Genomic DNA, 17,247 nt, shown 5'->3' on the forward strand with positions numbered 1-17,247 from the left:
ACACACATTCAGCTCTACTTCATCGGGCTAATAGAATGCATTGGCCAGCGCTGATTGGCCGAATTCCGTACTCTGGCCAATCAGCACTGGCTAATGCATTGTATTGGCTTGATGAAGCAGTGCTGAATGTGTGTGCTTAGCACACACATTCAGCTCTACTTCATCGAGCTAATAGAATGCATTGGCCAATCAGCGCTGGCCAATGCATTCTATTAGCGTGAACTGAGTTTGCACAGGGGTTCTAGTGCACCCTCGGCTCTGCTACATCAGATTGCTACATCTGATGTAGCAGTGCCGAGTGTGCATCAGATGTGTAGTTGAGCAAAACTGACTCAGCACTGCTAAGTCTCTGCATTCGCATAGGAATGCATTGGCCAGCCTTCGGCCAATCAGCGCTGGCTCTGCCGAAGGAGGCGGAGTCTAAGGTCGGACCTGAATGGAGACTGGTGTGGAGCGATCTTAGACTCCGCCTCCTCCAGCAGAGCCAGCGCTGATTGGTCGAGTTCCGTACTCTGGCCAATCAGCGCTGGCCAATGCATTCTATTAGCCCGATGAAGTAGAGCTGAATGTGTGTGCTTAGCACACACATTCAGCTCTACTTCATCAGGCTAATAGAATACATTGGCCAATCAGCGCTGGCCAATGCATTCTATTAGCTTGATGAAGCAGAGTGTGCACAAGGGTTCAAGCGCACCCTCGGCTCTGATGTAGCAGAGCTGAGGGTGCACAAGGGTTCAAGTGCACCCTCGGCTCTCCTACATCAGAGCCGAGGGTGCGCTTGAACCCTTGTGCAGCCTCGGCTCTGCTACATCAGAGCCGAGGGTGCGCTTGAACCCTTGTGCACACTCTGCTTCATCAAGCTAATAGAATGCATTGGCCAGCGCTGATTGGCCAGAGTACGGAATTCGGCCAATCAGCGCTGGCCAATGCATCCCTATGGGAAAAAGTTTATCTCACAAAAATCACAATTACACACCCGATAGAGCCCCAAAAAGTTATTTTTAATAACATTCCCCCCTAAATAAAGGTTATCCCTAGCTATCCCTGCCTGTACAGCTATCCCTGTCTCATAGTCACAAAGTTCACATTCTCATATGACCCGGATTTGAAATCCACTATTCGTCTAAAATGGAGGTCACCTGATTTCGGCAGCCAATGACTTTTTCCAATTTTTTTCAATGCCCCCGGTGTCGTAGTTCCTGTCCCACCTCCCCTGCGCTGTTATTGGTGCAAAAAAGGCGCCAGGGAAGGTGGGAGGGGAATCGAATTTTGGCGCACTTTACCACGTGGTGTTCGATTCGATTCGAACATGGCGAACACCCTGATATCCGATCGAACATGTGTTCGATAGAACACTGTTCGCTCATCTCTACTCGTTAACACTTAATTTCTAATCAGCCAATCACATGGCGGCAACTCAGTGCATTTAGGCATGTAGACATGGTCAAGACAATCTCCTGCAGTTCAAACCGAGCATCAGTATGGGGAAGAAAGGTGATTTGAGTGCCTTTGAACGTGGCATGGTTGTTGGTGCCAGAAGGGCTGGTCTGAGTATTTCAGAAACTGCTGATCTACTGGGATTTTCACGCACAACCATCTCTAGGGTTTACAGAGAATGGTCCGAAAAAGAAAAAACATCCAGTGAGCGGCAGTTCTGTGGGCGGAAATGCGTTGTTGATGCCAGAGGTCAGAGGAGAATGGCCAGACTGGTTCGAGCTGATAGAAAGGCAACAGTGACTCAAATAGCCACCCGTTACAACCAAGGTAGCCAGAAGAGCATCTCTGAACGCACAGTACGTCGAACTTTGAGGCAGATGGGCTACAGCAGCAGAAGACCACACCGGGTGCCACTCCTTTCAGCTAAGAACAGGAAACTGAGGCTACAATTTGCACAAGCTCATCGAAATTGGACAATTGAAGATTGGAAAAACGTTGCCTGGTCTGATGAGTCTCGATTTCTGCTGTGACATTCGGATGGTAGGGTCAGAATTTGGCGTCAACAACATGAAAGCATGGATCCATCGTGCCTTGTATCAACGGTTCAGGCTGGTGGTGGTGGTTTCATGGTGTGGGGAATATTTTCTTGGCACTCTTTGGGCCCCTTGGTACCAATTGAGCATCGTTGCAACGCCAAAGCCTACCTGAGTATTGTTGCTGACCATGTCCATCCCTTTATGACCACAATGTACCCAACATCTGATGGCTACTTTCAGCAGGATAATGCGCCATGTCATAAAGCTGGAATCATCTCAGACTGGTTTCTTGAACATGACAATGAGTTCACTGTACTCCAATGGCCTCCACAGTCACCAGATCTCAATCCAATAGAGCATCTTTGGGATGTGGTGGAACGGGAGATTCGCATCATGGATGTGCAGCCGACAAATCTGCGGCAACTGTGTGATGCCATCATGTCAATATGGACCAAAATCTCTGAGGAATGCTTCCAGCACCTTGTTGAATCTATGCCACGAAGAATTGAGGCAGTTCCGAAGGCAAAAGGGGGTCCAACCCGTTACTAGCATGGTGTACCTAATAAAGTGGCCGGTGAGTGTATATGGGGTGCTGGGGAGGGGGGCTTTTTGATGTCTGTCTGGCCCTTCCTTGGGCTTGAGGACTGTTTTTTTCCCACTCACCTTGTAATTCTTTCACTTGGGGGTTAATTGGAGCATTACAGTCTGTAGTGCTCCTATTAACCCCCAAGTGCAAGAATTACAAGTGGGTGGGAAAAAACAGTCCTCAGGCCCAAGGAAGGGCCAGACATCCAAAACCCCCCCTCCTCCAGCCCCCCCTTCCCCAGCACCCCCCCCCCCACAGCACTCCAACCCTTCCCCAGCACTCCAACACATTAACTAAGGTGCCATCTTACCAGCAATCACAGGCACCCGGAGCAAGATTTGGGGCCTGCGTGCATTTTTATGGCAGGCGGGAGCCTTGTGAGGCTCCAGCCTGTCATTCTATACTTTCTATTGTAGGCTACTCTATGTAGCCTGCAATAGAAATGCCGGATTTTTGCGATGCATGGTATTAGTGATCAGTCCCCTAGGCCCTAGCCATTAGCTGCTGTGTGCGGCCCTCGCAACAACCTCTTGTTACTCATGTGGCCCTCTGGGTACCCAGAGTTTGACATGCCTGCCTCAGACTATAATGGGATCTGTGTGCTTTCCGCGCGCTGCCTGCATGAATCATGAAAGTAGATCACAAATTACTTTTCTGTTAGCATATTCCATGCAGACATCACGCGGAGAGCACACTGACCCCATACGAGTCTTTCACTGCACACCGCTTGCCAGTGCGTTTGGCATTCCGTTCGGGGAGGGGGGGTGCCTATTCGGACTCTCCGAACGGATTACCAAAAACAGATGTGAACCAGGCGTAAGGCAGTCAGATTTAACTGTTCTAAGGGTAAAAATCCAGCGGCCTTCTTTTTTTTTTTTTTTTTTCAGGAATTCTCTGACATCAGACATCCTACCCTGGGGAGGGAGTAGCCAACTCCATACCCTGGAACCGGAGATGTGTAGGGTCGTCATAGTGGACTTTGTAGACATGTTGTGCCACTGGTGTGACTTCATTTCTGCAAGTATCATTGATGTGGTGCCTAATGTACCTGCAGAACTCCCTGATGGTTTCTCCAACATATTGTTGTCCACAGGAACTTTTAGATCCCAGGAAGGCATTTGCATTTAATTAAGCACGCTTTTTCTGTTCAAATAATAAAAGGCAGCCTCCGTGCCTTGCATAGTAGTGGTTCCAGGGAATTGCACCGCCACTCCTATTACTTGAATAAGAGCAACGTGCACATACTCTATTGCACAGGCTTCAGCACCTCGAGGCTGCCGGAAAAACTGATCTGTACGGGTTTTGAACCCCCACAGATTACATATTGGCTAGGTCATTAGTAGGTAAATTAATTTGGGTGTGGAAAACCCCTTTAAACCTTTCTCTACAGGGATTTAAAAAAAAAAAAAGTTTATATATTATATTATATTTGTATTCTGGCTCACTGCACAGTCCTGGAGTTGGAGCTTTATACCTCTTGGTATTTTTTGTTTCAAACGTAGGTGACAGTGTCCTTATACGTTTTTCTTTATTGTGCTCCTATTATACTATGCAATCCAGTTAAAGTTAAGCAGCTACACAAGACACAGCGTGGAAATGTTTTCTCTGGACAGTGTCTAGGTTTGGCAAATGCCACAAGAGAATTAGTTACTTCTCTGCTTTGTGATGGCTGTAAAATTTGGTGGAGGTGGGATAATGGTATGGGTTTGTTTTTCAGGGGTTAGAGTAGACTCCTTAGTTCCAGTGAAGCAAAATCTTAATGCTTCATCATACCTGTAATGAACAGTGGAGGTTTACCCGCAGTGCCACCTAACTGGTGTAACTTTGGGCCACTCCCAAGGGGGTTATCTAAGTAGTACTACAGGGTCACTACCTCTCGGTTCTGGTGTGGTTGGTGGATGGTCAAAGACCATAGAAACCAGTGGTTCAGGCAAACGAGTGGTTTAGTTTGCTCCAAAGATCTGTGGTAAGCAGAAGGTGTGCAGTGTCCCCGAAAAAAGAGCTCTGTTTCACAGGTTGGGGACAGACAGAGGTTATACACAGGAATCAGGCAGATCTGGGCAAACAAGGCCCAGGAGAAGGGGAGGGAGGTTCAACTCAATATTAATGCCTGTGCATTTAGAATGGGGTGTCATAAAAGTTCCTGTGGGTATAATGTGTAGGATTCCCAAAACGTTTGTCCAGTAATGGTATTTGGCATTGAAGTCAAAATACTATGAAACCCAAAAAGGAGCGTTTTCATGTCAGTCTTCAGTAAAAGCTATAAAAAGGCCTATTATAGATGTACAGTATGTATTTGGGTATTATCGGAATGAGGCATAGTAGACAAACCACAAGGAATGTGTGATTGGAATTGCAGGCAGGAAGTCTCTGCTTAGCATTCTTCTGATTACACACGTCTTAAAGTCATCAAATATTTCACCAGTTTATTATGAAGATTATATAACTAGTAAAAAAAAAAAAAATCACACTCTTCCCATCTAATTCTTTTAAGATTGTATGGATTTTTTTTAACCAATGTATATAAAAAAAAACGTATGTTCTGCCTGTATTTCATACTGTCTCCTAGTTATAGCCTGTGCTCTGGCTGTGATAATAGAAGTCAGGGCAAAAATTTAAAGGGGTTGTCCCATCACCAGGATCCTATCTATACTGCTAATTTATGTGGATTTAAGACTGTTCCTAAATGCATTGCTTTATCAAAACTGCTTTGTTTGGCCGCTATCTTAATTTATTCACTTCATTGTTTACACTCCATTTCTATGGCCCTTGGGATTATCTGCTCATTTGTCAAGTGATGTAGCTGCCTGCTCTCAGGGGGGGGAGGGAGGGGTTGGGAGCAGCTCTGAGCTGTTTGTGTCTGATAAGTAGGCGGAGCTTCTCAGATAGGGGAGGTGAGAGCTCCGAGATTTCTGGGTTCTTATCAGTCGGTTTAATTGAATTTGGCTGATAAGGGCTGAGATAGGGAGTCCGTTACCTCTATATGTAATGCAAACTGACTCAAATCCAGCTCTGCTACATCAGCTTCACACTGTGGTAATTCATTTACAACCAATCCTGTGCAAGTGAAACCCTGCCCACCAATGTGCCGAGAAAAGCAGGAAGTGAATAGAGCACAACAGCCTGCAGGTTGGTGAACAAGCGTGATGGGAATACCCCTTTAAGCTTCACCATTGAGTAACTTAGGAGAAAGCAGAATTTCTCTTTTTCTTTTCATGTTGTTTAAAAATATGCAAATTGTTTGAAACTTTAGCTTTCCATTGTGTTTTCTACTTCCATGAGATATATAAAACATTGCTTTGCTTATATACCCTGCTTATCCAGAGCTGATTTCCTAGGATTCCCTGCATACCCAGTTTCTGCATTACGTTTGCTCTCATTTGCAGTTTGACAGATGTCTTTATATGCTACACCATACAGGGTCATACCTGCAGTTCATACTGCCCTAGGCACCATATAGAATATGTCTTCATTATGTTCACATACAGTATGTGTTGTTGTTTCAACCCCTAATGGTGCCCAATGGACCGAACACAAATATGAGCACAACCTTTGTTAGTGCACGTTGTTTGCTTATGCTAATATTTTCGATGGATAGTACCATACAATGGGAACATAACAGTATTTTGCATATTAACCCTTATGTGACACAGACATTTTACATTATTGCGTATTTATTTTTTACTCCCTGCATTAGAAAGCTTATAACATTCTAATTTTTCAGTTTACTTAGTTATATGAGGGCGCTTTTTTTGTGTGACAAGATGTACTTCAAAACAGTACCATTTTATTATTCTGTACAATGTACTGGGAAGCAGGGAAAAAAATTCTGAATGAGGTGGAATTGAAAAAAAAAAAAAAAAGAGTATCACCATTTTCTTATGGGTTTTGTAATTATGGCTTTTACTGTGCAGTAAAAATGCTATGTTAGCTTTATTTTCCGGTTCGGTATGATCATGGTAATACCAGATTTCTATGTTTTTCATATTTTAATAACATTACAAAAATTCTAAGTTTTCAAGAAAAAAATGTTTCTTTTGATTCAACATATTCTGACACCTGTAACTTTTTTTATATTTCAGTGTACAGAGCTGTGTAAGGTGTCAGGGACAATAGGATCACTGTTTTTAAAGGGGTTATCCAGCGTCTAAAAATTATCTGCAAATACATCCACAGCAGTGCTAAATGCTCACTGCTCCCTTGTCCACCCTTTGAATAGCTTTATTTTACTTGCTGCTCCAGTAAGAAAGGGGATAGGAATGCACAGCCAACTAGACAGGTGCTGGTAATGGGGGATTCAATGAATAGGAAAACAGATAGGGCAATAAGTCACAAAGACCAGATTCGTCAAACAGTGTGTTGCCTTCCTGGGGCTTGAGTTCAACACATTGCGGATTGGGTTGATGGATTACTGGATGGGTCTGGTGGGGATCCAGCGGTCATGTTCCACTTTGACACGAATGACAAAGCTAGTGGTAGGTGGAACGTCTTTTAAAAATTATTTCAGGATCTAAGAATAAAGCTGAAAACAAGGGTGTCCAAAGTGGATTTTTTGTAAAAACTACCTGTACCGTGGGCCACACAGCAGGAGCATTATGGAGGTAAACAAGTGGCTCAAGAGCTCACACAGCAGATTAGGGAGGTAAACAAGTGGCTCAAGAGCTGGTGTAGGAAGGAGGGGTTTGGGTTCTTGGAGAAATGGGCAGAATTGGGCTGTAGGCTACAGGTTCTATGGTAGAGATGGGCTCCATCTCAATGGAGTTGTGCTGGGGAAAAGATGGCTATTCCGTTGGAGGAGTGTTTAAACTAAGGACTTGGAGGGACTGTGAAAGCCTTAAATGAAATTACAATCTTTAAGAGATACAAAAATATTTGTTGTGTGATGCCTGTGCGGTCTATTCGCAGAGGAATTTAAGCAATTTCTACTCATCACATCCCTGTTTCTAGATTTATGTTCCACACATGGCTATTTTTGTTGCATCATTAACTGCCTAAATGGGCCATTGAACCTAGGAAATATATAGCTCCTTAATAAACAGACTCTCTGACCGTATGCTCACCAGGAGATAAGCGTTAGGAATTGCTTAAGCTATGTTTTATCTTGTATCTCTAAAGTTTGCCAGAGAACATACACTTTGGACAGCCATGCAAACATTACATGGCTGGGATACTTTTGTATAATTATTGTTAAAGGAATTGGTCAACAATTATTTCCATAAAATAAGTTACTAGACCTCGCCTTTAATATTTCCCACTACTGCCTTGGTGGTTTCCTTAAGTTTGGGTTTATATATCATCCATTCAATACTTTGGTTATGAACTTATATATGAACTTAGACAGGACTATAAGGCGCTCATGGGTAATGCGCCTTATAGTCCAGTGCGTATTATAGTCCGCAAAATACGGTATTATGTTTCAGTTGAACTTTATACTATTATCAGGAAATATGTCTGATGGTAGTATGTCATGTCTTCTTAGGGGCAAGTACATATAGGGATTTTTGGACCGGTCCAAAACACAGCTAGGCGCGGCTGGATGCCGGTGCAGTGCAATAGCATCCAGTCACGGCATTCCACTCTGGACTAGGCCCAAATGGATGGGCCTAGTCGGAAGGGAGTGTTGCGCCGCGGATGCTGCAGCGTATTCTGCCACAGAATTCGTGGCAAGAAAGGGCAGCTCGCTTATTTTTTCCACGAGCGGCAAAAAAAATGCTAGTGGAAAAAAGAAGTGAACGGCTCCCATTGAAGTCAATGGGAGGTGTTTTTTGGAGCCGGATTCTGAGGCGGAGTCTTTGTCAAAATCCGGTTAAAAAAAAAACACGTGAAAAGGCATTTAAGCTTATGCCAAGGGATTAATTAGTAAAGAAAAGTGTTAAACATTGACACCCACTGTTCTGACTTTCGTTCATTTTAGAGTGAGTTTCTTCTATATTATATACATATTAATATAGTCTATTGTCTCAGTGTTATACATGTGTATTGCATTTATATATTATTAAAGAGGAGACATCCTTATGAACTGGACTAGAAATTAAGGTCAGAATAGGCTATACACTCTTACCCATTTTGGCGCTTTTAGCCATGGTCTGGATATGAGATGCCAATGATATGTAAGGGTTTACACCATTATTAGGCACTTTGAGGCACAAACAGACAGAGGTAAGAAAAAGAGTTTGAATCATTATTCCTCTGCAGATTACTAGAATAGTATCAATGATTTTAAAGATAGGATGTGAAGCCAGATTTACAGTGAAAACAAAGCAGCACATACTGTATACCTTCTGTTTTGTGTTTGCTCATTAGTTCTTGTGGTTCTTATCTTATTTGTTCTTCATTTTAGGCAAAGGCAGCTCAAGCATCTCATCCGACGTGAGTTCAAGTACAGATCACACACCGACCAAAGCCCTCAAGAATGTGGCTACTAGTGAAGGTACACATCTGGTCTTCATAACCGGCTACTATTGCCAGCCCTAGGAGTCAAGTCTTGCTGTCTATATTGGCAGTGTGTCTCTATTGTATTCAGAAAGATGAATGTCTAAAGCACTTATCTAAGTATTTTATTTTGTCAAGTACTAACAAAGAAATTAAACCACAAGGTTTGACTGTTTAGTAAAGTATTTCGCTGTAATATTTTGAGACATATTCAGCATTTATAGAACTGAATGGCTGCTCAAACATAAGTTCCTGGTTGTGGAGTTCCTCTGTTAGTACAGGGACGTGAAAGAGATATGTAGTGTCATTATGGCTGTTGTAGCTATTTCATGGCTCCGCTTTGTGTCTGGCCCAGTTTTATGGTTCAAGGTATATTATGGACACCATGGTATGGACAATTGTGTGTGGATGTTGCTACTGTTCTGTTGCTATCATTTCCCCTAGTGACCAGTCTAGTCTTCAGGCATCGTGTATACAGCAGGAGGAGCTGAGCACATTGATATATAGATTGTGGACCTGGGCTACTCCTCATTCTGCTTCCCTTTGTACATTCCAGCTACAGTGAAAATCAACTTTAGTTTTTTTTTCCATTTGGTTTTCTTTCCCTGGTAACAAAAAAAAACAGCCCAGCCCTTCCCATTACAGAAGTAGTGACCTGTGGCTGCTATGCTGGACTGACATTGTAGTCATAAACTATATTTCTTTCTTGTGATCCTTTTCTATTTCTCCTATCTTTTTAGTGGAACAATGAGCATTCTAAGACACCATGTCCCATCTTAATACCTTAGGAATTTGGAAAAATAGCAGTGTGGAACGGGTCCAGAAGTATGCTCATTGGCTGAATCATAGTGGCGTCCAGCCAGCCTCGCTCTAAAACAATTCAAGAATGTTATTTATTCAATGTTTTTTTTTCCCCTACCATCCCCTCCTCCCTGCTCTGTTAGTGCTGTGCTGGCATAGAAAGGGATGAAATCATTTTATAGTGACCTTCTAAATACCTCAGCTAACAAGCCAAAAACCCACATAGTGAATTGCTGGCTACATTGTTGTCACCATCAGATGTATTTACAGTCTGGTTAATTGTGTCTAGCGTTTGTGGAACTTGAGACTTTAAGCACTACATTGATGCAGCTGCCATAGGAAAAATACCAAATTTTCAGATATGGTTAAGACAGATTTAGGACATGTCTTATGATGCATGTACTGCTAATGCATCACCTAATGTCAGCACATTGCAGCACCTTACATACAGATATACCAGAGTTAAAGAGGACCTTTCTTGTCATCAATGTGCAGTTTTATATGCCACTAGAAAATCAACAGTGCATTGTCAGCTTTACCAGAATGTGCCCCAGTGCTGGAGATATCGTTGCCATTCATTTCAGCATCGATATCTCCTCACTGTCAGAAGGGTGGGCCTTAAAGCCTACTGTCATCACTGGGCTATGAGGAATGACCCCACCATGACTGTATTCTAACATAGCCTTGTACTGGTAGAGGGGGCGATCCTTACTGCCCATTGATGACACTGAGCTCTAAGGAGCGTCCCTTATGACAGTACAAGGCTGTGGAAGAATACAGTCATCAATGGGGGGGGGGGGTTTCATCACAGCCCAGTGTTGATGCTAAGCTGTAAGGCCTTCTTACAATGGGGAGATATTGTTACCGAAATTAACAACATTTATATCTCCACCACCGGGGCGTATACCCGGAAAGCAGACGGTGTGCTATCCGCTTTCTAGTGGTATATAAAACCGTAAAAAAAAAGAGAAAAACCGCTGTACCCTAAAATTAAACCAGGAACAGCACTATATAATGGGGGATGCACGGAAGTCCCAGACTGATAGGACATAGAGTATATACAAAAAGTATTTTTTTTTTTAATCCAGTCAAATCTTAGTCATAGCTATGACTAAGAGACCAGAATGTAGGTCTTGAAACGCGTAGGCTTTCTTATCTTATCTACTGGATCCATGCTGTAAGATTTTTATCTTTATATGAAGTAAAAGTTACATTTTATCTTTTTTTTGAAGATTTGGGTGTGCTGGATTTAAAAAAAAAAATTTTTTTGCATATAAAACCGTACATTGAAGATGACATGAAAGGTCCTCTTTAACCTGAACTTCTGAAATTGGTTAAATTGCTGTAGAATTATACCTTATAAAATAGAAAGGAACAAAACCAATGAAAAGTATTTGAAAATTGTTCCCATTGTCTTTTGCGGTCTTCTGTGATAAGATATCATGCTGCAGCAGTTTATCCATTTGCTGATGTTCAGGTTAACTTTGTAACTTTGTATATCCAACCTGTATGTGACAGCAGTACATCCCCTGAGAAAGCAAGTTTCATGAAATGTGCATATAGTATATGTTCTTCAAAGACTCCAGTTTTCTCCTCCTGTTGGGCTGTCTGCAATGTTGTATTGTCATTTTATATTGGTAAGTAGGTATCCTATCTATTGATGTACATTATTATGCATCCTATGTATATTATGAGTAGTCACTGTATTTTATAGGTCCCCATATTATGAGTTTTGAAATGCATTGTGAATATTTTGGGAGAGAATTCTAGCGGGGGTGGCACAGCATTTAAACTAGGAAAAATGGAGGAGGGCCAGATTGATATTGAGGAAAATATGTCAGAGAGTGGACAGGCTGTATTGGTGGGTGGAGAAGTGGATTGTGGTGGTGGGATTAGAATAGTTGATAGGTAGGTCCATTTGTTACAACGGAACATAGACTAATCTGGCCATAAAACTTCAAGAATGCTCATTTCTGGTAATGGTACGTGTAAAATTGGATAGCAAGTGTCAGGGTCTGGGGTTGCTAGGTGGGTGGCATAGACACACAAGTCCAGTTTCTTTAGTCCAAAACAAAGGTAGAGTTTTATTTTCACTCAAAAATATAGTGCAGCAACAAAATACAAAAATAAATACCTGCCCGGCTAGGCTCTAACTAAACATAGAATACTTTACCTCACCTAGAATAACAGAAATCCAAAAGCCAGTTGAATCATTTAGGACACAGCTCCAAAAATATGACCTCTTTCTCTGGCTCTCCAGCCTACCTCTGCCCCCAGTCTGCTGCTGGAGCTGACTTCTTAAGCCTCCCTTGATGAGCAACTCTCTGCAGCTGAGTCGCTGCCAGAACATCCCCAAAGTGTGGACTGGAGGTGGGTGGAATGACAGGTCCCACTACCAACTTACCTGCCATTCCTAAAAATCCAGCCCAGTGACCGGAACTCTGAAATAACCCTCAGCAGACAATAGTTATCTGCTGAGAAACATTCTTTCTGGAGTTTTCTCATCTCACCCACCTTAGTAGACTGGGTGAGATGTACACCCCCTCCATTACCTGACCAGCCATCCGCTTACACAAGTTAAACTGTGTGTTCGCAAATGCCATTAACCTAGCGAGCAAATTGGGGGAGCTTAAAGCCCTGATTCAGAAGGAATATAATCATGTAGTTGGAGTGGCTGAGACCTGGCTAGATTCTTCATATAATTGAACTGTTAATATGCAGTGTTTTCCACTCTTACGCAAAGATTAGGCAAAACTAGATGTGGCATGTGTATGTATGTCAGAAGTGGCATGACAGTGAGTATGAAAGAGGCAAATGGTTTCCCAGGCTAAGGGCTGCACTTCAGAATATAAACTGGGAGCAGCTATTGTCAAATAGTGATACAGAGGATAAATAGATGCCATTTAAATTATATATATATATATATATATATATATATATATATATATATATATACACTGTATATATATCTATCATATGTCCCCTAAATAATAATAATGGAGTATTGGTCATCAGGGCCAAGAAAAAGCAGAGCTACTAAATGGGTTCTTTAGCTCTGTATTTACTGAAGAACAGATATTATGCTGTAGTTACAGGAGACTGGTAATTACAGGCCAGTGTGTGTAACATCCATTCTCAGGAAACTGTATGAGAGGCTTTTAAAGCAGCTTCCACAAAACTTTTTATTCATTGGCCGTACATAAGGTACATGATGTAAATTGTAGTGCAGGTAATTTTGTTTATGGAGGCTTGTCTGTTCCTACCTGACACCGCTCACCTGATAGTACAAAGCATAAATACCGTATCAGGCACCAAAATAACAGCATTGATTACTTGGGAATGGTGGAGGCTAGAGAAGGTAGTGAGTTGGTGAAGGTAGTGAAAGGTTCTCTTTAAAGGATTATATCCAGAGAGTTGTGGTCAATGACGGCAGCTCACTAAGCTTTCCGTTCCTGAAAGGTTAAGCTATAAGCTCTTAAAACCTTATAGAAATTCACCTTACGTCTAAGGACCCACGAGTGAGATACTGCAAAAAAATGTGGTGGAAACTCATTGCGTAAATACAGCTTCTTTTTTTTCTGCAGTGTTTTCATTGCATTTTCCTAGAGTTTTCATCTGCAGTTTTCTTTTTGCCCCTATTATACATATGTATGGAAAACGCCAGTGTTTCCACAGGTATAATTGAAGTGCTGCCATTTGCAAAAACCCAGACGTTTTTGAAAACGCAGCATTTCCACTGCAGATTCTTGTCTACAATGTGTGGATGGGATTAGACTAACTTCAGCCTAACTAGTCACAAGGACAAGGAGCAACTTCATCTAGTCATACAGTCATGCTCCGGGTTTGTTAATAATGTGAATAAGGTTAATTTATATATACCAGTCTAAGGTTTTAAGCTTCATGCTGAGGCAAATATAGGGTGGAAAAGAAAAACCCTATTGCAGTTTCCTTTTAAAAACACAATTGGGAATGTGATTTTTATGTGCTGCATATAAATCTGAAATTCCTTACTGTGTGTGTTAAGTAGGGATAACTGTGCTTTTGCTGTGGTCTTGGTGGAATATGAAAGCTGTTTTCTAGGTGGTATAAAACTGGAGATACAGCAATATGAAGTGACCATTCCCCTTTGGAAAATGCTACAGCTCTACACACTGTCAGTACAGATACGAAGTACAGATTTTACCTGGCTACAGCTCAGTTACAGGATTGTTAGGGAGAATTTTAGAGCCTGTATTCTATTAAAAAAATATTCACCATACACCTCCAAAACACTAGAGCAATCCTCTCCAAAAAATCCAGCACTTCTACTCTAAATATATTAAAGTATATGTGTGCCAGCTGAAAATAAAACCTGTTCCATCTTTTTTTGTGCGTTTGTTTGAAGTTGCGGCCTGTTTAACCAATTGTAAGAGTTGACAGACATCATGTTACATTCTGCACACCGTCCAGCTTTAACAACACACCAAAAGCTTTAAAGCAAACACCAGGGAAGGAAATCAAAATCGAATTAATCCCCTCCCAAGACACGTATATTAATTTGGCAGTGCTATTGTTTTTCTTGTCTAAACTAGAGGATACATTTTCAATACACTTACACCATGCAGATTTTCTAAATCAGTACCAGCAGATGATAGCGGGATGAAAGCTGACATTAGTAGATAAAGGATGTTTATTCTGGGTCTGGTGTAGCCGAAATGAAATTGCAGGTACTGGGGTGGATTTGGATCCATATTGGATAGAGATGAGCGAACAGTGTTCTATCGAACACATGTTCGATCGGATATCAGGGTGTTCGCCATGTTCGAATCGAATCGAACACCACGTGGTAAAGTGCGCCAAAATTCGATTCCCCTCCCACCTTCCCTGGCGCCTTTTTTGCACCAATAACAGCGCAGGGGAGGTGGGACAGGAACTACGACACTGGGGGCATTGAAAAAAATTGGAAAAAGTCATTGGCTGCCGAAATCAGGTGACCTCCATTTTAGACGAATAGTGGATTTCAAATCCGGGTCATATGAGAATGTGAACTTTGTGACTATGAGACAGGGATAGCTGTACAGGCAGGGATAGCTAGGGATAACCTTTATTTAGGGGGGAATGTTATTAAAAATAACTTTTTGGGGCTCTATCGGGTGTGTAATTGTGATTTTTGTGAGATAAACTTTTTCCCATAGGGATGCATTGGCCAGCGCTGATTGGCCGAATTCCGTACTCTGGCCAATCAGTGCTGGCCAATGCATTCTATTAGCTTGATGAAGCAGAGTGTGCACAAGGGTTCAAGCGCACCCTCGGCTCTGATGTAGCAGAGCCGAGGCTGCACAAGGGTTCAAGCGCACCCTCGGCTCTGATGTAGGAGAGCCGAGGGTGCACTTGAACCCTTGTGCACCCTCAGCTCTGCTACATCAGAGCCGAGGGTGCGCTTGAACCCTTGTGCACACTCTGCTTCATCAAGCTAATAGAATGCATTGGCCAGCGCTGATTGGCCAATGTATTCTATTAGCCTGATGAAGTAGAGCTGAATGTGTGTGCTAAGCACACACATTCAGCTCTACTTCATCGGGCTAATAGAATGCATTGGCCAGCGCTGATTGGCCAGAGTACGGAACTCGACCAATCAGCGCTGGCTCTGCTGGAGGAGGCGGAGTCTAAGATCGCTCCACACCAGTCTCCATTCAGGTCCGACCTTAGACTCCGCCTCCTCCGGCAGAGCCAGCGCTGATTGGCCGAAGGCTGGCCAATGCATTCCTATGCGAATGCAGAGACTTAGCAGTGCTGAGTCAGTTTTGCTCAACTACACATCTGATGCACACTCGGCACTGCTACATCAGATGTAGCAATCTGATGTAGCAGAGCCGAGGGTGCACTAGAACCCCTGTGCAAACTCAGTTCACGCTAATAGAATGCATTGGCCAGCGCTGATTGGCCAATGCATTCTATTAGCCCGATGAAGTAGAGCTGAATGTGTGTGCTAAGCACACACATTCAGCACTGCTTCATCAAGCCAATACAATGCATTAGCCAGTGCTGATTGGCCAGAGTACGGAATTCGGCCAATCAGCGCTGGCTCTGCTGGAGGAGGCGGAGTCTAAGGTCGGACCTGAATGGAGACTGGTGTGGAGCGATCTTAGACTCCGCCTCCTCCAGCAGAGCCAGCGCTGATTGGTCGAGTTCCGTACTCTGGCCAATCAGCGCTGGCCAATGCATTCTATTAGCCCGATGAAGTAGAGCTGAATGTGTGTGCTTAGCACACACATTCAGCTCTACTTCATCAGGCTAATAGAATACATTGGCCAATCAGCGCTGGCCAATGCATTCTATTAGCTTGATGAAGCAGAGTGTGCACAAGGGTTCAAGCGCACCCTCGGCTCTGATGTAGCAGAGCTGAGGGTGCACAAGGGTTCAAGTGCACCCTCGGCTCTCCTACATCAGAGCCGAGGGTGCGCTTGAACCCTTGTGCACACTCTGCTTCATCAAGCTAATAGAATGCATTGGCCAGCACTGATTGGCCAGAGTACGGAATTCGGCCAATCAGCGCTGGCCAATGCATTCTATTAGCCCGATGAAGTAGAGCTGAATGTGTGTGCTAAGCACACACATTCAGCACTGCTTCATCACGCCAATACAATGCATTAGCCAGTGCTGATTGGCCAGAGTACGGAATTCGGCCAATCAGCGCTGGCTCTGCTGGAGGAGGCGGAGTCTAAGATCGCTCCACACCAGTCTCCATTCAGGTCCGACCTTAGACTCCGCCTCCTCCAGCAGAGCCAGCGCTGATTGGTCGAGTTCCGTACTCTGGCCAATCAGCGCTGGCCAATGCATTCTATTAGCCCGATGAAGTAGAGCTGAATGTGTGTGCTTAGCACACACATTCAGCTCTACTTCATCGGGCTAATAGAATGCATTGGCCAGCGCTGATTGGCCGAATTCCGTACTCTGGCCAATCAGCACTGGCTAATGCATTGTATTGGCTTGATGAAGCAGTGCTGAATGTGTGTGCTTAGCACACACATTCAGCTCTACTTCATCGGGCTAATAGAATGCATTGGCCAATCAGCGCTGGCCAATGCATTCTATTAGCGTGAACTGAGTTTGCACAGGGGTTCTAGTGCACCCTCGGCTCTGCTACATCAGATTGCTACATCTGATGTAGCAGTGCCGAGTGTGCATCAGATGTGTAGTTGAGCAAAACTGACTCAGCACTGCTAAGTCTGCATTCGCATAGGAATGCATTGGCCAGCCTTCGGCCAATCAGCGCTGGCTCTGCCGGAGGAGGCGGAGTCTAAGGTCGGACCTGAATGGAGACTGGTGTGGAGCGACCTTAGACTCCGCCTCCTCCAGCAGAGCCAGCGCTGATTGGCCGAATTCCGTACTCTGGCCAATCAGCACTGGCTAATGCATTGTATTGGCTTGATGAAGCAGTGCTGAATGTGTGTGCTTAGCACACACATTCAGCTC

At 43.5% G+C, this 17,247-nt stretch overlaps 1 protein-coding gene across 1 annotated transcript in view; it reads left to right on the forward strand.

Annotated features, from left to right (window-relative positions):
* Positions 1 to 17,247, forward strand: part of FBXL7 (F-box and leucine rich repeat protein 7) — a 192,732-nt gene that overhangs the window by 70,788 nt on the left and 104,697 nt on the right. The window contains exon 2 of the mRNA XM_075270981.1: positions 8,900 to 8,989. Coding sequence (XP_075127082.1) covers positions 8,900 to 8,989 — 90 coding nt within the window. The remainder of the gene's footprint in view (positions 1 to 8,899; positions 8,990 to 17,247) is intronic.

The sequence above is a fragment of the Leptodactylus fuscus genome, chromosome 4, assembly GCF_031893055.1.
Source record: "Leptodactylus fuscus isolate aLepFus1 chromosome 4, aLepFus1.hap2, whole genome shotgun sequence".
In the NCBI taxonomy this organism is placed as follows: Eukaryota; Metazoa; Chordata; class Amphibia; order Anura; family Leptodactylidae; genus Leptodactylus; species Leptodactylus fuscus.